The following is a 24,160-nucleotide window of genomic DNA, read 5'->3' on the forward strand; positions in this document are numbered from 1 at the left end:
GAACACAAGAGAAGCTGCAAGAAGCTGCCTGGTCTACACGTGGCAGTCCTTGTACAGAACATGCCTATCTATTTCCACCTATCACCCAATCCACAAATTTGTCTAATCATCTTTTAAAGCTCCCTAATGACTCGGCTCTAACAACCTGATTACTGGGTTCATTCCATTCATCTAGCACCTTATTTGAGAACCAGTTCCTTCCTCTCTCTCATTGAAATATTTTCCAGCTTGAACTCATTATTTCTTGTTCTATCTTGATTACTGACCATGAAAATTTTGCTTATATCACCCTTGTACCTTTGTTATAAAGATAGCTACAGGTGTGAAATGAAGGTCTGGTATGTTGCAGGTGTGTTTGGCTATCTCAGGCTGCATGGGCAGGTGTGCAGGAGATCATGGCACAAGCTTGGGGCCACAGTGGAGGTTGGGACCGGCCACATAACTCTGGCCGAGGATCCTGATGCTTCCTGGCTCAATAAGGAGGTGAGTGGAGGGGTGTCAGATGAGGTGAGATCAGGTTAGGTAAGGTCAGGTCAGGTTAGGATATGTAAGGTTAAGTTAGATTAAGTTAGGATTGGTAAGGTTAAGTTATAAGTTAGATTAGGTTAGGTTAGATTAAGAGGCAGAGAGAAGGAGAAGGCATAATAAAGATACAAAGTTAGATTAATTACGTTCAGGTAAGATAAGCTTAAGTTAGGTAAGATTGAGAGGCAGAGAGAATGGGAAAGCTGAATGAGTAGGTTAGGTTAGGTGAGGTTACTAGGTTAGGTTAAGTTAAATAAGAAACTTAAGGTAAGATTAAGTTAGGTGAGATACATGGTAAAGTAAGGTGAAATTAAGTTAGGATAGATTAAGAGACAGAGAGAAGGAGAAAACTGAGTGAGGGGATGCCAGGTTAGATTGGGTTAGGTGAGGTAAGAATAGGTTCAGTCAGAAGGCAAGAAGATCGGAAGGAAGAAGAGGAAAAGCTGTAGTTGTTGGACAGGAATTTTGCATTGGTATTGTTTATTGTATTTTACTAATATTTCAGAGGTAGTTTGGGAAGGGGAGAGAAGGAAGGAGAAGCACAGGGAAGGAAGGGGAAGGAAAAAGAAGAGTATAATTGGATCATCTATTATATCCCCTTCTTCTTATTCTCTATTTCTCATTATTTTATTTTGCTTTACTCTCTTTAAGTCTCTCTCTCTTTCCCATGTCTTAGTCCAACTTCTTTTCTTTTCCTTCCATTTACCTCTTCTCAGATTGTCCCTTTTTCATACTTCTCTCCCCCTCTGCTTTCCTCTCTTCCCCTTCCATTTATCTCTCCTTAGATCATGTCCCTTTTCATATTGTGTTCCTCTCCCATGCCTTGCTCTGCCTCCCATTCTCTCCCTTCACCTCTCACCACACTGCCATTCAGGTGGGTGTGACAACAACAGGAAAAGAGGCAACAGAGAGCGAAGTGAGGCGAGTGGTAGCAATCAATGGTGCCACACTCACCCTAGACTCAGCACTCAAATTCCAGCACCTTGGTGAGTGTTTTGCTCCTTGTCCTTCACTCACTGAAACATTAGTTTAGTCTACACTCCCACCTCTTCTCCAGAATTCCATCTAGCACTTGGTGAAAGTAAGGAGAATGCATAACATTTGTGGTATATATCAGGTTAAGGAGAAGGAATGCAATGTGTAGTGCCTGAGGGTGTCAAACACAGCATTCTTTGGTAGTCTGATCTTGTAGGAAGAATGGCAGAGAGTAAGATGAATAAGTGAGTGTATGTGAGTGTGACATGCAGTGGGTGCAAGACGGTGACCTGCAGTGAAATGGGAAATCAGAGTGGCTGGAGTATTGGAGAGAATGAGTGAAGTAGAGCATGTAAGGACAGGAATATTTGAGTGTGGTAGATGCAGTGGGTGCAAGACAATTACCTGCAGTTGAATGGGAGGTCAGAGTGTTCAGTATGGGAGAGAATGGATATAGAAGAGCTTGTTAGGACAGAAATAAATGAAGCACAGTGGTGGAGGCTTGAGAGAAGTAGATGAGAGGAGAATGAAAGAACCAAAACATATGAGGATAGAAATAAATAGAGATCCTTCTATCACAGCATTCCATAAACACAAGCATCTGGTATAAGTAGAAAGTAAGTTTGTCATCAGTGAAATCTCTGTCTATTTATCAAGAGAAGACAGAATGAGAAAATTAGAACATGCAAGAAATAAATAGACACTTTCATGACAATCCATAAACACAAGCATCAGATATGAATAGACAGAAGCAAGTGTGTAATCAATGAAAGCTTTCTATTTATCAAGAAGAGACAGAATGAGAGGAGTAGAACATGCAAGGAATAAATAGAGACTCTTCCTTCTCAGCAATCCATAGACACAAGCATCAGGTACAAAGACACACATGCAAGTTTGGCATCAATTAAATCTGTGTCTCTCCACCCAGGGGAGATACACACGCTGTCAGACGGCACTTCCATCACACTGGCTGGGGAGGTCAGTCTCCTGAGCCGGAACATTACGGTGGAAGGAATCACGGAGAACAGCAACGGGGGAAGAATTCTGGTCTCCACAGTCTTCCAGAATGGCAAGCATTATGTTGGCGAGTCTGGAAGATAAGCTGACTGGTGAAGCTTTGGTGAGTCTGGAAGATAAAGCAAAAAAGCTTTGGTGAGTTTGGAAGATAAGGCAATAAAGCTTTGATGAGTTTGGAAGATAAACTAGTTGGTGAAGCTTTGGTGAGTCTGGAAGATAAGCTGATTGGTGAAGCTTTGGTGAGTCTGGATGATAAAGTGATAAAGCTTTGGTGAGTCTGGAAGATATTCTGGTTGGTTAAGCTTTGGTGAGTCTGGAAGATAAGCTGATTGGTAAAGCTTTGGTGAGTTTGGAAGATAAAGTGATAAACCTTTGGTGACTGGAAGATAAACCAGTTGGTGAAGCTTTGGTGAGTCTGGAAGATAAGCTGATTGGTAAAGCTTTGGTGAGTTTGGAAGATAAAGTGATAAACCTTTGGTGACTCTGGAAGATAAACCAGTTGGTGAAGCTTTGGTGAGTCTGGAAGATAAGCTGATTGGTAAAGCTTTGGTGAGTTTGGAAGATAAAGTGATAAACCTTTGGTGACTCTGGAAGATAAACCAGTTGGTGAAGCTTTGGTGAGTCTGGAAGATAAGCTGATTGGTAAAGCTTTGGTGAGTCTGGAAGACAAAGTGATAAAGCTTTGGTGAGAATGGAAGATAAACTAGTTGGTGAAGCTTTAGTGAGTTTGGAAGATAAGCTGATTGGTAAAGCTTTGTTGAGTGAAAGATAAGCTGATTGGTAAAGCTTTGGTGAATCTGGAAGATAAAGTGATGAAGCTTTGGTAAGTCTGGAAGATCAAGTGATGTTTTTAATGATGATTTGTTCCATTTTCTTTGAATGCTTACTACTGCTACTACTACTACTACCATTACCACCACCACTGCCACCACCACCACCACTACTATAACAACTACTGCTAAAACAATTACCACCACACTCCCTGTACCACACTAAGGAAACGCTTCCCTCTCTCACCATGACTGCTTTCAAAGGCCACTGAGATGACTGACCAGGTTCTCAAGAGTGTTTCTCCTGCTGTTAATGTAGGAATCTTGTTCATTTCTCACTAGAACCATAAGAACATCCTTAAAAACCTGTGTAACTTCAAGTACAGCCTTTTCAGAGCAGAGGTGCAGCCAGAAGTTTTTCAGAGTGTGGTCCTTAACATGCACCACCACTAATAAAACCATTACTACTCTACTATTACCACTACATTCCATCCACCATGACCACCACCAATACCATCACCACTACTCCTTTCTGTCCCTCCTTCAGGTTCGGCCCAAGTGGATGGCGTGGAGTTCCGTAACATGGGGCAGGAAGGCTTCACTGACATCACTGACCCACGCTACTCCATTGCCTTCCTGGGCCTTGATGCCATTGGTGACCATTCTAGCTACGTCAAGAGGTCATCATTCAATTTCAACTATAATGTGGCTGTTGGGCTCATCAAGACCTTGAACATGGTAGTGGAGGAGAACGTTATCTATCATGTGCTGGATTCAGGTGTGTGTATTTACCTAGTTGTATAGTACAGGGTCCGAGCCAAAGCTCAAACCCTGTACTATACAACTAGGTAAATACACACACCTGAATCCAGCACATGATAGATAACGTTCTCCTCCACTACCATGTGTGTGTGTGTGTGTGTGTGTGTGTGTGTGTGTGTGTGTGTGTGTTTTATTTATTTATTTATTTATTTTATTTATTTATTTATTTATTTATTTATTTATTTATTTATTTTATTTATTTATTTTTTTTATGTGTGTATTCATATGGTTTTTCTTATTTATTTACTTATCTATTTATTTGTGCTAGATTCAGGTATGTGTGTGTGTGTGTGTGTGTGTGTGTGTGTGTGTGTGTATGTGTTTGTGTTTATAGTTTTTAATTAATTATTATTTATCTATTTATTTATTTATTTATTTATTTATTTTATTATTATTTTTATTATTATTATTATTTTATTTATTTTTATGTAGGAGGGGCACTAGCCAAGGAAAACAAAATTATAAGAAAAAAGGGCCCACTGAGCTGCTGGTCCCCAGAGTAAAAAGTAGTTGTCAGAAATTACAGGATAAGTGTCTTGAAACTTTCCTCATCAAAGAGTTCAAGTCATAGGAAGGTGGAAATACAGAAGCAGGCAGGGAGTTCCAGTGTTTACCAGAGAAAGTGATGAATGATTGAGAATACTGGTTGATTATTGCATTAAAGAGGTGGACAGAATAGGGATGAGAGAAAAAAGAGTCTTGTGCAATGAGGCTGTGGGAGGAGGGGAGGCATGTAGTCAGCAAGATCAGAAGAGCAGTTAGCATGAAAATAGCGGTAGAAGATAGCTAGAGATGCAACATTGCGGCAATGAGAGAGAGGCTGAAGACAGTCAGTTAGACGAGAGGAGTTGATGAGACGAAAAGCTTTTTACTACCTTTCCTTTAATTAATCATACATGTTTAGTAATTTGTGTAACAGAAACCATTCATAAAGTGGAAATTCATTAATGAAGTCACTAGTGCACTTCCTCTCCTCATTTCCCTCTCATTTTCCATCCCTCTGGCAGGCATAAGAGACGAGACAGGCTCCAACACCTACAGGTGGAACCTCATCACAACTGTGTTCTTCCTGGGGACTTATGAAGACAGACAGGAAACAGAGAACTTGAATTGGAGTGGTGCCTTTCAGCTGGACAATGCACCCAACACTGTACTGACTGGCAATGTTGTTGCTGGTACATAACAACTTCTGTGTCTTGTGTTGGTGAAGGATATTGGGGAATGTGTGTCAAGACATCGGTTATTTGTTGTGGTGTGTTTGTCTTTTTTAGTCCTTGTGGTGCTGACTCTTGTCTCTCATGGTGTTGTACAGGTGCAGAACAGGCTGGCTACAAGACCCTTGGAGAGCTGTGCAAGGACACAACTTGGTGGATGGGGAATGAAGTGCACAATGCAATTTATGGAGTCATGGTGAGAGACGGAGACTGAGAGGTGCAAGAATAATTTATAGTATTTTTAGTGCTGCCATACACTGCTGCAAACTTTGCATTGTTGTGTGCAGGCATAGAGAGAGAGAGAGAGAGAGAGAGAGAGAGAGAGAGAGAGAGAGAGAGAGAGAGAGAGAGAGAGAGAGAGAGAGAGAGAGAGAGAATGAGACAGTGTGAGAGATAGAGAAGTTTTGGTGTTACTAGTGCTACTGTACCTTGTTCCTGCCACCTTTTTGTTGCTGTGTGCAGATGTAGTGAGAGAGAGAGAGAGAGAGAGAGAGAGAGAGAGAGAGAGAGAGAGAGAGAGAGAGAGAGAGAGAGAGAGAGAGAGAGTCAGTAGCATTAGCAGTGTTGTCCTAACCCTTGTATACTGTGCAGCTATGGAAGAAGGGAGGCACGGGGCCACTGACAGACTGCTGCAGACTCAACAACTTCTACACCTGGAGAATCTCAGACACAGGCTTCTATGTCCAGCACTATGCCAGCTCCCTCATCACTAATGTAAGCTGGAGGAAGAGGAGGAGGAGGAGAGACACTATAAATTCCAAAAATGCTGTAATATATTGTCCTTAAGACCCCAAGACCTAAGAGAAAATTTATAGATGCATTGAAGGAAGACATGCTTGCACTAGGTGTGACTGAGGAAGGCTTTCTCTCTCCCAGGTTGTCTCTGTGGACAGTCCCCTGGGAGCAATGCAGATCATCTATGAGCCAGATTCACTGAGTCACAAGTTCCACCCCAAGACAGCCAATGCCAGTCACTCCCTGTTTGTGGGTGTCTCCCCATCACACACTTGTGAATACCAGGCATCCAAGTCCCGGATAATGAAGTTCTATGGAGATAAATTTTTTGGCGGAGGCGTCGGCGGAGGAAACACTGGCATCCTCTTAGCATCATTCACCTCTGGATCTAATAGTAAGTTGTAGGGCTGGGCAGGATTCTATAAAACAGGTAATCGCAAATCTGATTACTTGCCCTGTTGGATTCATGAGATTCGAACCTTCCATGAATCCTATGTACTCTTAAGTTCTTAACAAGCCCCAGGCACCCGAGATTCTTCCTATTGTCTGCCAGGCACGAGATTCGTTGGTGTTTGCAAGGGAATCCAACCACGGAGAGAATCCAGGATTCCCCTCCACCTGTTACAAACATCACGACTCTCTCCCTTTGGCTAGAATTTGCCGAGATGCAGACTGTGTTTCCCATGATGCTTACCAAGGATATATATATATATATATATATATATATATATATATATATATATATATATATATATATATATATATATATATATATATGTGTGTGTGTGTGTGTGTGTGTGTGTGTGTGTGTGTGTGTGTGTGTGTGTGTGTATATATATATATATATATATATATATATATATATATATATATATATATATATATATATATATATATATATATATATATATGAAGAATTCCATGATATAAATATGCAATCATGAAAATACATGTGCAGTTATAGTTGAGTGAGACACACTTCAGCAAGGTGAAGGGCGCACACTATAAGTAACCATTCAGATTGCTATTACTTTCATTAATTTACTTTAAATGATACAAGGATGTTATAGTTATTCATACACATTTATGATAGATTTTCCATTTATTGACAAATAAGGTACATTATTTCTAAATGTTTTCTTGATACATTAACATTATTTTTGGCATCATAATTGTTTTTGCTATTTTAAGAATAACAGTAAGAAAGTAGTAACAAAAGAGTCCTCCTCTACTAAAGTTTGGAAATGAGAAAAAAAAAATCATATTGTTCCAGACATCACAGTGTATTTCCATTAATTAAAATACTTCTCTCCTTATCATAGTCAATAATTTCCTTAATATTGCATTGGATTTCATTACATTAATTTCCTTAATATTTCCTTACAATTACAATGGATACTAGATAAGCATATGATTACATCCATACATGATTTTGCATACAGATAACATTCAACTTAACATTTCATGTATTTGATGTTAACAAGTGGAAAATAAGAAAATATATACAATAAAATCATGTCCATCACAGAATGTATTATCACATCAGTTCCATAAAAAAAAGGAAAAAAAAAAATCTATATCACAGAAAATAATTTAATTAGTACTACAGTATGACCAGTAGTATGACCACATAAAAGTTTCCATGAAAACAAAATGCATGCAATACTATAGAACAAAAAGGCATCTAGAAGGATATCACTTGGCACTGGTAGGAAGCGGCTCTTCACATGTTCTTATTAAGGAAGAGAATCATATTTATATTCCCTTCCTTAAGGCTGCTCTGCCTGTGGGAGATAAGCTCCCCTGCCTTGGAAAAGAGTCTTTCTGAGGGAACAGATGAGGCAGGAATGAATAAAAATTTCTTGGCCACTTCACTTAACTTGGGGAAGAGGGTTTCGTGTTGCTTCCACCACGCCAGTGGATTGCTGTCCCTGCATAAATGAGGCTCCTCAAAGTATCTTCTCAGCTCAATAGAAGGGCCTGTGGATGGCTGAGGTGATGAACATGCCAGATTATGCATTTTCAAATCAAATTTACACCAGTGATTTTTTCTTTGGTTTTGTTGTGGCAGTTACTGGCTTTGGTACTGTAGTGACCAAACATATTGCTTGTTTTGGAATTGATAGCTCCACATAATCCCAAATGGGCGCATTTCTGCCACGCTTGGCTGCCATCATGCAGAACCACTGTTTTTTATTAAATTCAGGGTATTTACAGAAAGTCCCTTAAAACAAAAGTAGACTACTCAACTCGAGATGCACGGCTTTGGGGAGACCTACATAAAAGCAGGATAGTTACTGAAATAAATTTTGGCTATTATTATGCAGGTAAAAAGTTGCTGTAAAACAGTGTTAGAAGTAACTATACATAATCATATTAGGTATGCATATACCCATGGAAACAACTACCATAGGTTCCCCCCCATCAGTCCTAAACCTTGACTGAGAGCTCTGCCCACGTCATGTCCTATATGTATGCCATGGTATGACGTTACATGAAATTGGCGTATCAGTTCCAACGAAAGAGATGGTGACTTTAGCAACACTATAAGCTTCGACATGTTGCTAGCGTACACAAGTAAATTTCATAACTAGTCCCTCAGACCTCATTGTTTATATGCTCCAAAAGCATGATTAATAACATCATACAGACTATATTAGTGAACAAATCAGTTTACTCTTACGTTGTTCTCCATAACTATTTTTACTCACGAATTAAGAGACCTCGTCTGAAGACTGGATTCTACACCAGATTCTAGAATCCTGACGCAGTAATTGGATTTGTATCGCTTCTCAGGATTTTACAGATTCGGATCCAGTAATCATCTCCCGCCCAGCCCTAGTGAGTTGGGTGTTTGTTGTGAGAACTTTTGTTATGTATTCATATGTAGTGTCTATGATATCCATGCTCTGACATAAGAAAAGGTGTGATGGACTCTTCCTCTCCTCCTGTTCCTGTTATTTTCACTTGCATAGAACCAGAATGGCTTCTAGAGAGGAGCATGAAGACACCTCAGAAAATAGATTAAACTTTGGGCTTGATAAAATTACCGAAGCTTACTCAAATAAAATGTGCCATTACAAAGTGATAGTTATATGGTCCACCCTAATACACCCCAGGAGCTCAGGCACAGCACAGCTGACTACATCTGATCCCTAAACACTTGACACTTGCATTCCCCCACAGTGGCACCTCTCATGACCTTCAGTAACGCTGGCACTTACCCAGCACTCTACGGCTCCACACACTTTGAGGGTCTCACGTTCCACAACTTCCGTGACACCGACTGCGGGCGAGGCATTGCTCTCATGGTGAACCCTCAGTCAGAGGACGCCAACCACCCCGCGTTTGTCAAGGGTCTCTTGTTCCTCAACACACCACAGGAGAGCTACATGTACATTCCTAGGCCCAACTTGAGCAGCATTGATCCGTCAGAGTGTGTGGATATGGACTGTGATGGACTAAAGAAGGTGGTGGTGACGGATGTTGATGGATCTCTGCTGGGTTAGTGTGGATTTACATGTGTGTGTGTTAATATAGTTTTGGTATACTGGATTTGAACTACACTGTTCTTTATGTATATCATTCTAGTTTAGCCAATGGACACTCTATGTATCTATCATCTCCAGTACATTCCAAGTATCTGTATTTCTATGTAGTGAAGCTGATCTCTATCTCAGCTATTTCTTATATCCTCTTAAGTATCTAGAATCCCTTTGTTACTGGATTAACATCTCTTTTTTTATCCATTTTTCCTTATACATCCACCTCTCCCTCACATCACATTCTCTCTCTCTCTCTCTCTCTCTCTCTCTCTCTCTCTCTCTCTCTCTCTCTCTCTCTCTCTCTCTCTCTCTCTCTCTCTCTCTCTCTCTCTCTCTCTCTCTCTCTCTCTCTCTCTCTCTCTCTCTCTCTCTCTCTCTCTCTCTCTCTCTCTCTCTCTCTCTCTCTCTCTCTCTCTCTCTCTCTCTCTCTCTCTCTCTCTCTCTCTCTCTTTCTCTCTCTCTCTGCAGGTGAAAAGGATGCCACAGTAATCTCTCAGGCTGACTGGGAGTGGGACGGAGATCCTCGGAGGGGCATTGGAGATTACCGCATTCCTCTTCCAATCAGACAGAATCCTGACGGATCCCAGATTGAGGCAGCTGACAAGTTTCCGAATAAAGGTACAGTGTGTGTGTGTGTGTGTGTGTGTGTGTGTGTGTGTGTGTGTGTGTGTGTGTGTGCATATTTACCTAGCTGTATTTACCTAGTTGTATTGTACAGGATACGAGCTAAAGCTCATTTGAGGGCATCAGGACCATAGAGACTCAAGTGCCATTTTTTTAAAAAATTGAGAAAACTGTATCTAAAAGTTTATCAACAATAACACCACTTCTAAGAAAGATATAAATTTCAACTAAGTTTCAGATAAAAACCCTGGTCTTCAAAATTTTTTTACCTAAAATTTTAAAAAATCATAAGTTGCATATGCACACTGGCATGTAAAATATAACTCCTCCCTTTAAGTTTGTGTATATATTTTTGCATGACCTGGAATTTGAACCTTAATGAAATGTTTTACCTGAAGTAAATAATGAAATTATTAACATCTTCCTGATATCACAAGAAAAAATAAAATAGTATGACAATAGTAATAATAATAATAACAGTAATAATAATAATAATAATAATAATAATAATAATAATAATAATAATAATAATAATAATAATAATTAATAATAATAATAATAATAATAAACAATAAATAATAAATAATAATAATAATAAAAGTATAATAGACTCAGAGTTTTGAAAAAATAGTAAATACTAGTATTGGTACTGCAGTACATTAGTTACTTAAAAGAAAGCAACAAATTGAAGGGTGAATGAATGTTATGTTAGAGGAAGTCATGAGTTAGTAATAATAGTGAGACAAAGGATTAACAGGTGGCACTGGTTAGTCACAGGTAAAGATTGGTATGAAGGAGGTTTGGGCAGGACTGTGTGAGGAAGCGTGAGGAGGGGTAGTAAGCAGTGCAGTGATTGACTCCGGGTGACGTGTTTCTTCTGGAGAAAAACTCTGATTGAGCAAGAGATGGTTATGCACTGTGCATCACACACTCCCACTGGCTGGCTCCCTCTCGCTGGGCTTGAGCCTGGCTGGTCTTGAATGAATGCATCCCTTAGTTCAACCAGCCCACACAACACTTGAATCCCATATCAATAAGTTGTTGTGACTCCATTTGCTACTTCAGGACCTTCAACCATATGGAAGCTGAAAAACAGTGTTGCAAATGTCATAGCTGGACAGAGGAAGAGTTGCTAATTCTTTTCATGTATGTAACTCCATATTTGGGGAGGTGATGCTTGAGCCCCTATGGTCCTGATGTCATTTGACCTGTCTCCATAGCTGCAGTTATCCAGTTTCTCTTTAAATTTGCTTACACTAGCAACTGTAAAACTATTACAGCTTAAACTATTCCAGAGATCAGTGCTTTGGTATAGGAAACTATATTTCTTGATGTCACTGAGACATTTACTATTCTTAATCTTTTTGTATGTCCTCTTCTACATCTTGTTCCCTTATTTACATGTATCTCCAAAACTTGTCGGTCTAACTTTTCCATACTGTTTATTGATTTGCACACTGTTATTAAGTCTCCCCTTTCTCTTCTTTCTTCCAGTGTTATTAATCTCATTCTTACAGTCACTCCTCATAAGTCTTTTCCTTCAATTCTGGCACCATCTTTGCTGCTGTCCTCTGCATTCTTTCCAGTTTCCTCAGTTGCTGCAGCATACTCTAACTCAGGGCATAATCATGGTTGTAATTATTTTTTTCGTCATATTCATGTCCATGTAGGTAAAAGCCACTCTAATGTTACTAAAAATCCTCTATGCGTGGCCAAAATTCCCACATGTGCTTCTCTGGTGACAGTGTGTCCTGGATAATCACCCACAAATCCTTTTCCGTATTACTTTTCTTTATCATATCTTCCCCCTTTTTATAGTTCTATGTAGGTCTCCTTGTACTTTTCCTGTGTGTGTGTGTGTGTGTGTGTGTGTGTCAGATATCCACACAGCTCTACAACACACACTTGCATGCACACTGCACCCAAACCAGGCACTTAAGAAACTAAAGACTTATTGTTGTTTGAGATCCCTTAACACTCCCCATACTCTCCTTTTGTCTCATCCCACAGGCATTGTCCGTGATGCTTCCTGTGCTGTGGTTCCATCGTGGCAGGCATGGAAGTGCTTCTCGCTGCGTTGCCGCCTCATGATCATTGAGAGCATAGACACAGACACAGAGGTGCGGCGCCTCTCCCCCATCGCCCTCATTGCCAACCCTGGTGAGCAATACAAGTCACCTTCTCCTCTTGTCCCCATAAATCTGTCGATGTGCCAGACTTTTATCTTGTTCCTTTAAATCTATTTACCAGATTGTCAATTCCACTTGGGATTTTTTGTAAGTGTCATTAATGCCGCCTCCTCCTCCTCCTCCTCCTCCTCCTCTCCAGGCCCCAGTGGATACGTGGACCTCCTCCTCCTCTTCCTCCTATACACGCCATGGTTCAGACATATTTTTGTACATGCGTTTATCTTATATTATTTTATTTTACTTTATTTTTTTGTTTAATTTCTATCCAGGCTCGTGTACTCGATGCCTCAGCTCACGAGGTTCACATTCACGCGCACGAGGCGGAGTGAGGTAGAGGTTCATGAAGCTTCGAGTCATTTTGTACTGGAATGCGCCGTTAGTTTCAGTTATGAGTCATTATTGCAGTAATATTGCACGTAGCTTCCTTCATCTGAATATATGCACAGTTTCTTCTCATTCCTGTGGTGTTTTCAGAATCGTTATATTCATTCTTTCTTTCACTAATTCTTTCATTCATTTGTTCTTTTTATATATATTTTTTTTCAATATTCTGTACGTTCATATATTATTTCATTCTTTCTTTTGCTCGTTCGTTCGTTCATTCATTCATTTATTTATTATTTCGTTTGTTCATTCACTGATTCATTCGTTGGCTTTCTTTTCATTATTTCTTACGTTCGTTCACTATTTCATTCTTTCGTTCGTTCGTTCATGCATTTATTCTTTCATTCATTCACTGTGGCACATTAAAATCAGTAGATCCTTTTGTTCGTTCGTTCATTCAATCTTTTCCTTTCTTTCATATATTATTTAATTTACTCGTTTCTTTGCCGTAGTTTATGTCAGCATTATAATGATGCAGTAAAGAAAGACAGGTAAAAAAAAAAAAATAGATTCTCGTAATAAAAGAATTTTCTCAATTCATGTGTTGATGCACCGCTACATTAGAAAATAAAACAATAAAAAAAAAGGAAAACAAAAGCTGGAGTGAAAGGAAATTAGACATACTAATTACGAAATAAAAAGTATGAAGCGAAAATACAAAAAAAAAAAAAAGGAGAGAGAGAGAGAGAGAGAGAGAGAGAGAGAGAGAGAGAGAGAGAGAGAGTATGTGTGTGTGTGTGTGTGTGTGTGTGTGTGTGTGTGTGTGTGTGTGTGTGTGTGTGTTCATTTTATTCTTGAGTACCTGAGTGTTCCGCATGTGGTTCCTGCATCTTTCGTCAACCCCTGGCTGAGAACACCTGCACAGAGCATTACCTGGGACACCTGAGTCAAAAGATAGTGGAGTAGAGAGAGAGAGAGAGAGAGAGAGAGAGAGAGAGAGAGAGAGAGAGAGAGAGAGAGAGAGAGAGAGAAACAAAAGCTGGAGTGAAAGAAAATTAGGTATACTAATTACAGAATAAAAACTATGAAGCGAAAATACAAAAAAGAGAGAGAGAGAGAGAGAGAGAGAGAGAGAGAGAGAGAGAGAGTGTGCGTGTGTGTGTTCTTGAATACCTGAGTGTTCTGCATGTGGTTCCTGCATCTTTCGTCACCGCCTGGCTGATAGCACCTGCGCAGAGCATTACCTGGGACACCTGAGTCAAAAATAGTGGAGTAGAGAGAGAGAGAGAGAGAGAGAGAGAGAGAGAGAGAGAGAGAGAGAGAGAGAGAGAGAGAATACTGCATATCGTTTCAGTGCAAACAACACACTCTGTATGACATTACCAAGTGACTTAAAGAATAACAAGACAAACCTGTATTGCGAGAGGGAAAAAAAAATAATAATACGTAAAGAAAATACACGAGAAGAGATTTCTACATTGTTAAAAGGAGAAAAACTTGAGAGCCCGGCTGATCATCTCTGTGGCTGTTGAAAATACTTGTGGTGAGAGAGCAGAGTTTGTTGTCGTTTCTGTATGCGAGCCATGACCATTATCCAAAAGACTTAATGTAATATGACAAAAATATATTTCTCGCACGAACCAATCCTAACAATACGCTAACCAATCAAACCTGTATACTTCGCATAAGTCGTCAGTGTACAGGTATCTTATAAACAATTACTCGTATATGTAGGTACTCATTGTATATAATTGCTCATATATCAATAGTTCATCACTAGTGTATTGTATTTATGAGGGTCTGTCTGGTTTTATGCATTGTAGCTATAACGTGTCATTAGCATTGTTGTTGTTGTTGTTGTTGTTGTTGTTAGTACAGTAGTAGTAGTAGTAGTACCACCACCACCACCACCACCACCACCACCAGTAGTAGTAATTCAAGATCTGCATGCAAGGATAATCTTACACATCCAAAACTCAAGCAGACAGCGCGAATTTTTAGGACTTAAAGTTCATGTATCTTTCCCCTTAATTCGATATATGTAAGCAAAAAAAAATAAAAATAAAAATAAATAAATAAATAAATAAAAATACTAGTAATAATAATAATAATAATAATAATAATAATAATAATAATAATAATAATAATAATAATAATATATGTATAGGGGAAAAAAAAACTATGCATACAAATACACTAGAATGATAAAACGATAGGACTAAATAATGGAAACTTGCGTCGCATCTCCACTACATTCCAAAGGCTTTTTAACAGTTGAAGGCAGACGAGTTTTTCTTTGGTTCTAGTTTTCTTGGTTCTAGTGACAGATTAACAGGATTCATACATTGTAATTAACAGAAGAAACAGTATTGAGGAGCCCGACTAATCATCTGTGTGACCTTTGAAAATAGTCGTGGTGAGAGAGCAAAGTGTTTCGGATTAAGGGCCATAGCCTACTCAACCCCATCACCACCACCACCACCTTCCCTCAGCACGCGGCAGGAATCAGCTAGTGGGAGGCAAAGAGAGGTGTGTTCTGGCTCTTCTTAGTAGCTGATAAACACAGACTTTTTATCGGAGTACATCCTCTGTGTGTGTGTGTGTGTGTGTGTGTGTGTGTGTGTGTGTGTGTGTGTGTTGCGTGATGTTCTGCGGTGGTGGTAGTGGTGGTGGTGGTGGTGGTGATAACAGTGGTAATTGTTGTTGTTGCAGAAGTAGTAGTAGTTGCAGTGGAAGTTCTAGTTTTTGTTCTTGTCGTCGTCAGATCAGCAGTGGTAGTTATACTCGTCGTTTTCATTCGTAATGGTTCAGGTATTGATATAAGTGGGAGTAATAGTAGTAGTAGTAGTAGTAATTGTTGCAGTAATAGTGTTTTGTTGTTATAGTAGTGTCAAGAATGGACAATATATTTATTTTTTTCTACTTTTCCTCATCCATACCTTCATAAAGACAACAACAACATCAAAAAGACTACCACTGCCACCACACACCCCAAAAAATGAAATAAACAAATAAATAAGTAAATGAAAATTAAGCAAAAAAACAAAAACAAAAAAAAAACAAAGAAAAAGAAGAAAAAAAAAAAAAAAAAACAGATACCTAGACAGCACCAACTTAAAAACACAACCAACGAACTGTGGCCGAGATTCTAAAATCCTTCTTGCATGCATCTCCACTACATTCAAAAGGCTCTAGTATATGCTATTTAAGTTTAAGTTTCTGTGATTCCGGTGACATTTTAACAAGATTTCTACATTATAAACCGGAGAAACACTCGTGAGAATGCTTATTATCCAATACCAATGATTATTATTATTATTATTTTTTTTTTTCACGCATTTCTTATTCATATTTTCAGTTCACAATTTCAGGTTGTAGTTATGTTTTCCCTCACTTCCAGCCATGTGCAGAAGTTCTCTCTAGAGTTCCTTCCTGTTTTCACACACAAGTCTCAACTCGTCAAAGCATCCCCTCTCCCTTGCACTCTACTCATCTATACCTTTAGCCTTTCACCCTTCACTGCTGCGTCCCCCCTCTCTCCACTCCTAGCAATGCACTATGAATGGCCGCCAAAGGATTTTTACCATCTCGATCTGAATGATAGATGGTCTTCCCCTACTCGTGTTATATATATACAGGATTTCTCCAAAATTCCCTTAGTGCTTCCTGGTCTTCACTACGGCTTGCTTTCCGTGTCGTGCCGTGGAATCTTTGAGTGATAACTTTGCTGTTTTTCTGTTTATTTTCTACCCTAATTATTCTTGTAATATTACTTATTTCACTTTTATTTTTCCCAAACATCAGATAAGTAAATTTTTTCCCCGAAGGACTAAACACACACACACACACACACAAACACACACACGAGCGGTGATGGTCTGCAAGGGCGGTGTTGATGGTGGTGGTGGTGATGACAGTAAATGGTGCAGGAAAGTAAAATTAGGATGGCGTTTGCAACAAAACCAGACAAACCCACCTTAAGGAGCAAGGCCACACTACTATTTACATGTCTGGGTGGGGAGGAGGAGGAGGAGGAGGAGAGACTGCAAAAGAATAAGAGGAACTCGTTTTAATGAAGGAGAGCACATGAGTTACGTATCTGTCCATTAAGAGGAGGAGGAGGAGGAGGAGCACCATAATCATCACCACCACCTCTATCTCTCCCACTACCACCACCACCACCACCACCACTACCAGCAGTATAAATAGAATAATTTGTAAACCCCACTCGGAAACTTGTGTCTCTTTTCCATTTCCTCCTTCCCTTGCTCCTTCCTCCCCCTCCTGCTGCTTCTCCTTCTCCTCCTCTTGCTGCGTCCCCTGAGGATGCAACATTCATGAGTCCACGCGCGGTGACCAGGGCGGGAGGCTTAATCGCTAAATGGTAACCTTGCACTGTCCATCTGGCTTAGTGCTGGCAGTGTGAATTTGGTGTCTTCCTGCACCCTGCCCGGCCCTTCCTCACCCTCTTCCTTGATCATTCCTGTTCCTCCTTCATTTACTCCTTTCCTCCTCCCCATATTTAGTGTTTCCCATTTCTTCTTTTTTTTTTCCTTAATTCGTTCCTCATCCTCTCCCTTTCATCACTCCTATCTTTCCTTTATTTACTCCTTTTCCCCTTCTCATATTTACTGTTCCTCTTCCTTCCTTTTTCACTCCTCCTCCTTTCTTCCTACATTCGTTCCTGGTTCTCTCCCTTTAATCACTCTTACCCTTTTTCCATTTACTCCTTCCTCCATTCTCATACTGATTCCACCATTCCCTTTTTCATTCCTTCTTTTCTCTTCCTTCATTAGTCTCATCTGATCTCTTTTTTCATTGCTTCTTTCTCTTCCTCTTTCACTCATTCCTGCTTTCTTTCACGCCTCTTCTTCCCCACTATCCTTTATTCCTCTTCTCTTCAGTTTATTTTACTTCCCCTTATGCCCGATGCCTCTTTATCACTTTGTCACCATAGGGACTCCCATGTTCTTGTTTCCCCTTAGTCCCTTAACTCGTATTCCTCGTCCTCCTTCCCCTCCTCCTCCTCCTTTTTCTCCTTTTCCTTCTGTTTTTAATGCCCTCCTTTTTGACTTCTGTTTGTTTATTTTCCTATTCTTTCCTCCTCTACAAATCTCTCTCTCTCTCTCTCTCTCTCTCTCTCTCTCTCTCTCTCTCTCTCTCTCTCTCTCTCTCTCTCTCTCTCTCTCTCTCTCTCTCTCTCTCCGTCGATTTTCCAGGAAGCAGACAGAAGCGAGGACTGCTAACATGCCGCAAACCATTAAACGTTGATGGGAACATGAATGCTGATCTGACCCATGGATTTCTGAGCCCTGTGCAACTCAATTCTCAGAGACCTGGTACACACTGCTCCCTCGACACCACCTGGAACGAAAGGAAGCATCATATTTGAGCGCATCACCCCGCGTCAGGCTCCGTGCGGCTCTGACAGGGTGCAAAAATAGCAAGAGGTCTAAGCTATGTGTTAATATTTCTGGACTCGGTTGATTTATCCTTGTAAAAATTGCGGCCACTAATCGAGCCGACCGAGGGACTGTGAAGGGAGAGGCTGTCACTTCGGGTTCCGTTATTTCGGCCCCTCTTTTATTATTCCTTCAATTTGTGGAATGCAAGGTGGTTTACGTCTCTCTTCACCTTATTGAAAGATTAGCTGATCGTGAGAAAAGCGTATCGTTCTTATACCGTATATTCGAATGGCAAAGTAACCTCTCTCTCTCTCTCTCTCTCTCTCTCTCTGCTCGCGGGTAATATAACGCTGCCGCTGCTTTATGGTCCTCGCGGCCTAAGTTTACCGGCCGCGAGGATAACTTACGGCCGACTAAGGCGCGTCCCTCGGAGGCTGCGGGGCTGTAGGGGTTGGAGGGACGCATGAGGGGGAGAGATGGTGTCACGAAGGGAGAGTGGATGATATGTGGGTATAGGAGGGGAGGAGATGTATGAGAAGATGTGATGTAATGGGAGAAAGGAGGAGAATGTGAAGGGATGACTGTCGATACGGGAATGAGTTGATGAAAAGCGTCTAGACCAGGGGTTCTTAACCGGGGGTATCCATACCCCTTGGGGGTATGGGAACCAAAGGCCGGGGGTCTGGGACTCGATTTCTGGGTACTGGTAGTTTCCCCCTCTGCCAGTGCGATGCGCGCGCTACCCTATACTAGGGCAATGCATGTTTTGGTTCCCTTCACAACTACGTATCTCTGTGAAACAGGCTTCTCTGCATTATTAAATATGAAATCAAAGTGGAGAAATCGACTTGATGTGTCAGATGACATGCGAGTAGCTTTGTCAGTAACTGTACCACGATTCCATGCTTTGATAGCACAAAAACAACAGCAAATATCTCACTAGATTAGTAAAAGTCTGTTTCATGTAGTCGAGGTACTAAAAACTTGCACATTTATGTTGTTCTTTTTTGTGTAATAAAACGAAACTATAACTTTATTAATTTTGCTTTCAGTAAAAAAATAATAAAATTATCAATGGTTATGTTTTTATGTAGTCGAGGGACTAAAAACTTGCACATTTATGTTGTTCTTTTTTTTTTTTTTTTGTATAATAAAACGGAACTATAACTTTATTAATTTTGCTTTCAGTAAAAAAATAATAAAATCATCAATGGTTATGTTTTTTTCCTAGTAATCCGTATCTAAAGTACAGTAAATTCAAGCAATTGAAATACTCGTATCTGGAAGACATACTGGCAAATAATAGGATTGGTGATAATTATTTGAACAGTCAAGTGAAGGGGGTATGGGACCATATTCGACAATCCATTGGGGGTATGGAACCATCAAAAGGTTAAGAACCCCTGGTCTAGAGAAAGGGATAAATGAAGGGAAGAGGTGATAAAAGCGTGTAATGGTAAAGAAAATGAGAAGGGGAAGGTTAGAGAACGTAGGAAGGATTGAAGGAAAGTGAAAGCTTGCAAAGAAAACTGGAAAAATGAGGGAAATGTGTTAAGAAGGAGGTAATGGTAAGGGAAGAAAAAAAAATTATGTAACGAAAAAGGAGCGATGGTAATAATAATAATAATAATAATAATAATAATAATAATAATAAAAAAAGAAAACATAGGGAAAGATTTGACTTTACTTAGCACTGCAGGTAAGGCTTGTGGCGGTGACTGGACAGAAAGCTTCATTGATACTTGCAAAAACTCCCAATTTCTTATCAGTATACAAAATCTTGGTTTCCGCTATCAGTATCAAGCGTTATGAAGCGTATACAGTGAACATATACAGTAAAACAAAAACACACACACCTGTCAACACACTTTATGAAAAAAAAAAAAAAAAATCCTCCACATTTTGAAAGACCCAAGAGAGAAAGACAAAGGCAGAACACCAGGAACATAAATGGGAGAACAATAAAAAAAAAAAAAAAAAAACAGAGACAACGAACACAACAGTTTTAGAGCAGAAAACACAAAAACCTAAACTGATACATCTTTTATGGGAACTTTGCAGCAGCCGCAGCCTTCCCCGGCAGCTGCACCATCCCAGGCAGGCAGGTCGGTGCGGCCACGGGAACTATGCCACAAAATCTTAAAAGAACATAAGGCAAGATGCAAGAAGCCAGTACAGCAGCACATGGCAGCCCCTTTATAAAAATATATTTATCCTTATCAGTCTATATTCTCTATCCATAGATTTATCTAATATTCTTTTAAAGTTTCCCATTGATTCTGCTCTAACGACCTGACCATTGAGTTTATTCCATTCACTTGTCACTTTACTGGTACTGCATTTGAAAACCAATCCCTTCGCGTATTTAAGAACCAATTCTCTCTTACCTGAAGTTCAAGCAAATGACATCATAAGTGCCTCCGTTATCTACTGCTTCAGGAGTCTTCTAAAATCTCCTGCGTGTCCCCTCCCACAGTAAAGGCTTACTTTGATTCTTCAGTTAAGCATTGTTTATCTAAACGATCCCTTATTTTCCCTACATTGAAAGCCCCGAGAAACTGACCTACAATTGAAGTCACATTGACCGAACGATGCTTTGACATTAACATTTTATCTACGTTCCCAAAAACAGGTATTCCATTACGCTGTCTTAAGACTAAGGCACCTCTAAATCTTCCGATGTTCTAGAGCTGGTATACTCCAGTATTTTTCTTTCCAATGTAAGCTAAAATATTGAGAATTGAAAATACGTTAACACCAGATATAGTTTCAGTTATTGTAATTTTTCAATACTGATATAATGACAGGGTGTGTGTGTGTGTGTGTGTGTGTGTGTGTGTGTGTGTGTGTGTGTGTGTGTGTGCGTGTAAGAGAGGCAGGCTGCATGCATTGTATTAACGTGTGCATTGCGGGCTTGGGGAGTGACTAATATTGGCAAGAGGTGATCAATGGTGGTGTGGAGGCCTGTGGGGGCGCGGCCACCTGAGGAGAGCCGCCAGGTTATGTGCTTAAAGGTGCCTGGCGGGGCGGTGCGGGGCGGGGCAGGGCGGAGTGGGGCGGGACAGGATGACGCTGAGTGACCGCAGCGAGGTATGAAGTGGGAGTTTATAGTTTGGTGACAGAGAAAGGGGTTATTAGTAGATGAAATACCCGGTGCAAGAACGTAAAAGTAGCCTTGTTGATGACAGGAAATACAAAGGATAAAGGAGGTTACAATGAGACAGGAAGAGATGGCTGGCTGTGATAGAACAGTGCTGGTGTGTGGAGGGTGGAGGTCAGCCAGGCCAGTCAGATCAAAGGGTACAGTGGCATTGCGGTGCTGGTCGGAAAATGGAACGGCTGGGACAGGAGACGGAATTTCAGATGAGAGGGGACACGTCGAATGGGACAGGAGATAAGGAGGAAGAAGCAAGAGGGAATGGAGGTGAGGCCAGATGAGAGACAGTGAGACGACCAATGTATCAAGCACTCCATTCATCAACTCCAAGGCAGAGTCAGGAACTTAAGACGATTGATTTCCAGACTAGAATTTTGATTTACTGATCCTCAATCTCTGATCCAGTACTCAGTCATGGATATTAGAATAACGAGGCAAGAAAGTTCACATGTTTAATGCCAGGTAAACGAATGACAACCTACGCAGGAAAACTTGAAGAAAAATGCCAGGTAAACGAATGACAACCTACGCAGGAAAACTTGAAGAAAAGATCTTTTTCATTTCATTATTTCATTTAGAGGCACATGCATCACCAACATGACTGCAACATTTAATTCCATGGTGCTGAACGCTTTGTTAAATCCTAAGTCTTCTAATATGATGAAAATCTGTCAGTTGTCAGGTTTTATAAGTGTTTTTTCTCTGATTCTCCTCTTTTTATTTACCTCCTTCCAGCTCGTCAGACTCTTCCTTCTAAAGATTCGGACAACTTTTTGCTTGATTTCAGTGATTTTCGTGATGGATTTCAATCATTATTGTCTCCCAGTTGTTATTGTTTTTTTTATCATTCACATTCTCCAGGCCGATGGAAAGCTGGTACCAATCATTTCATTGATTGATAAAAATACAGATCTCGTGCAAAGAAAAAAAGCCAGTATCATTTTGTTTCGTGCATAGATAAATACACACAAAGAAACTCAGAACAGCGGACAAAATGTTTACAACTGTTCGTGTCCACTGCTGGAGCTGAATGGCAAAAAATGTCACATAAATAGTTGCAAGGGAAGATCAGCTTAGGAAATACCATTCGTCTCTCTCTCTCTCTCTCTCTCTCTCTCTCTCTCTCTCTCTCTCTCTCTCTCTATTACCACAGCCACAGGGATTCTTAACCACAACACAGTCTCATCTATCCTTCATCACTACTGTTACGTCCCTTTGGCATCACCTCAAGAGAAATAAACAAGATTTTTTTTTTTCGCCTACATTCGAGTCACCTACTATTTATATTTTAACTGCCCTATCTTTTTTATTTCTTTGGAAGACTTTGTTCTCCTCAAAAGAAACACAGTCACTGAACATCAAATAAATATTTCTTCCTGAAGGTCTATTCCCCCCCACTCCACACACTATAAGAAGTAACACAACAGGTCTTACACAAATAAAGTAAATGTACGGCGATAAATCGTGTGAGAGAAACAAATAAATGATGATGATGAGAGAAGTCCAAACACAAACTTATTATGGGTAGTAAGATGGTGGTAGCCTCTGGGCCTCCAAGACTAACTGTGTGTGTGTGTGTGTGTGTGTGTGTGTGTGTGTGTGTGTGTGTGTTTACACTGGAAACACACTGGTATTTTTTTGGAAGTGATCTGTCCTCTCCCAATACCCCCCTTTCTCCTCTCTCTCTCTCTCTCTCTCTCTCTCTCTCTCTCTCTCTCTCTCTCTCTCTCTCTCTCTCTCTCTCTCTCTCTCTCTCTCTCTCAGACTAACCTAAATTAAGATTATTGGAAAACTTGGTAAACAAGCTGAAAGGCAGTAAACAGCCACTCTTTGCATTTTCTTGAGCTCGGTCTTTCGTTCATCCCGTCCCCGCGCCACGAAGACAGACAGAAGCGAAAGACAACTAGACCACTGGAGAAAAAGATAATGTGGTATAATGCAAGACACCAAAAGACAACATGAATACAGCATGTGGGACAGGCGCTGCGACACCCCCTTTAGGGCATTAATATACATACAAAAGAGAGAAAACTTTGCATTTTTTTTTTTTTTTTTTTTTTTTTTTATGTAGGAAGGATACTGGCCAAGGGCAACAAAAATCTAATAAAAAAAATGCCCACTGAAATGCCAGTCCCTAAAAGGGTCAAAGCAGTGGTCAAAAATTGGTGGATAAGTGTCTTGAAACCTCCCTCTTGAAGGAATTCAAGTCATAGGAAGGTGGAAATACAGAAGCAGGCAAGGAGTTCCAGAGTTTACCAGAGAAAGGGATGAATGATTGAGAATACTGGTTAACTCTTGCGTTAGAGAGGTGGACAGAATAGGAGTGAGAGAAAGAAGAAAGTCTTGTGCAGCGAGGCCGCGGAAGGAGTGGAGGCATGCAGTTAGCAAGATCAGAAGAGCAGTTAGCATGAAAATAGCGGTAGAAGACAGCAAGAGATGCAACATTGCGGCGGTGAGAGAGAGGCTGAAGACAGTCAGTTAGAGGAGAGGAGTTGATGAGACGAAAAACTTTTGATTCCACCCTGTCTAGAACAGCAGTATGAGTGGAACCCCCCCAGACATGTGAAGCATACTCCATACATGGACGGATAAGGCCCTTGTACAGAGTTAGCAGCTGGGGGGGTGAGAAAAACTGGCGGAGACGTCCCAGAACACCTAACTTCATAGAAGCCGTTTTAGCTAGAGATGAGATGTGAAGTTTCCAGTTCAGATTATAAGTAAAGGACAGACCGAGGATGTTCAGTGTAGAAGAGGGGGACAGTTGAGTGTCATTGAAGAAGAGGGGATAGTTGTCTGGAAGATTGTGTCGAGTTGATAGATGGAGGAATTGAGTTTTTGAGGCATTGAACAATACCAAG

General features: G+C 40.4%; 1 protein-coding gene across 1 annotated transcript; it reads left to right on the plus strand.

Annotated features, from left to right (window-relative positions):
• Positions 1 to 1,075: 1,075 nt before the first annotated feature.
• On the plus strand, positions 1,076 to 21,164 carry LOC135097540 (fibrocystin-L-like). The gene is made up of 11 exons (XM_063999470.1): positions 1,076 to 1,511; positions 2,429 to 2,620; positions 3,835 to 3,967; positions 5,117 to 5,284; positions 5,422 to 5,519; positions 5,915 to 6,037; positions 6,200 to 6,452; positions 9,245 to 9,562; positions 10,072 to 10,221; positions 12,238 to 12,387; positions 20,207 to 21,164. Exons 2-11 carry the CDS (start codon positions 2,567 to 2,569, stop codon positions 20,296 to 20,298), a joined length of 1,539 nt encoding a protein of 512 aa, XP_063855540.1. The 5' UTR covers positions 1,076 to 1,511; positions 2,429 to 2,566; the 3' UTR covers positions 20,299 to 21,164.
• Positions 21,165 to 24,160: the final 2,996 nt, after the last annotated feature.

The sequence above is a fragment of the Scylla paramamosain genome, unplaced genomic scaffold (genome assembly GCF_035594125.1).
Source record: "Scylla paramamosain isolate STU-SP2022 unplaced genomic scaffold, ASM3559412v1 Contig24, whole genome shotgun sequence".
Lineage (NCBI taxonomy): Eukaryota > Metazoa > Arthropoda > Malacostraca > Decapoda > Portunidae > Scylla > Scylla paramamosain.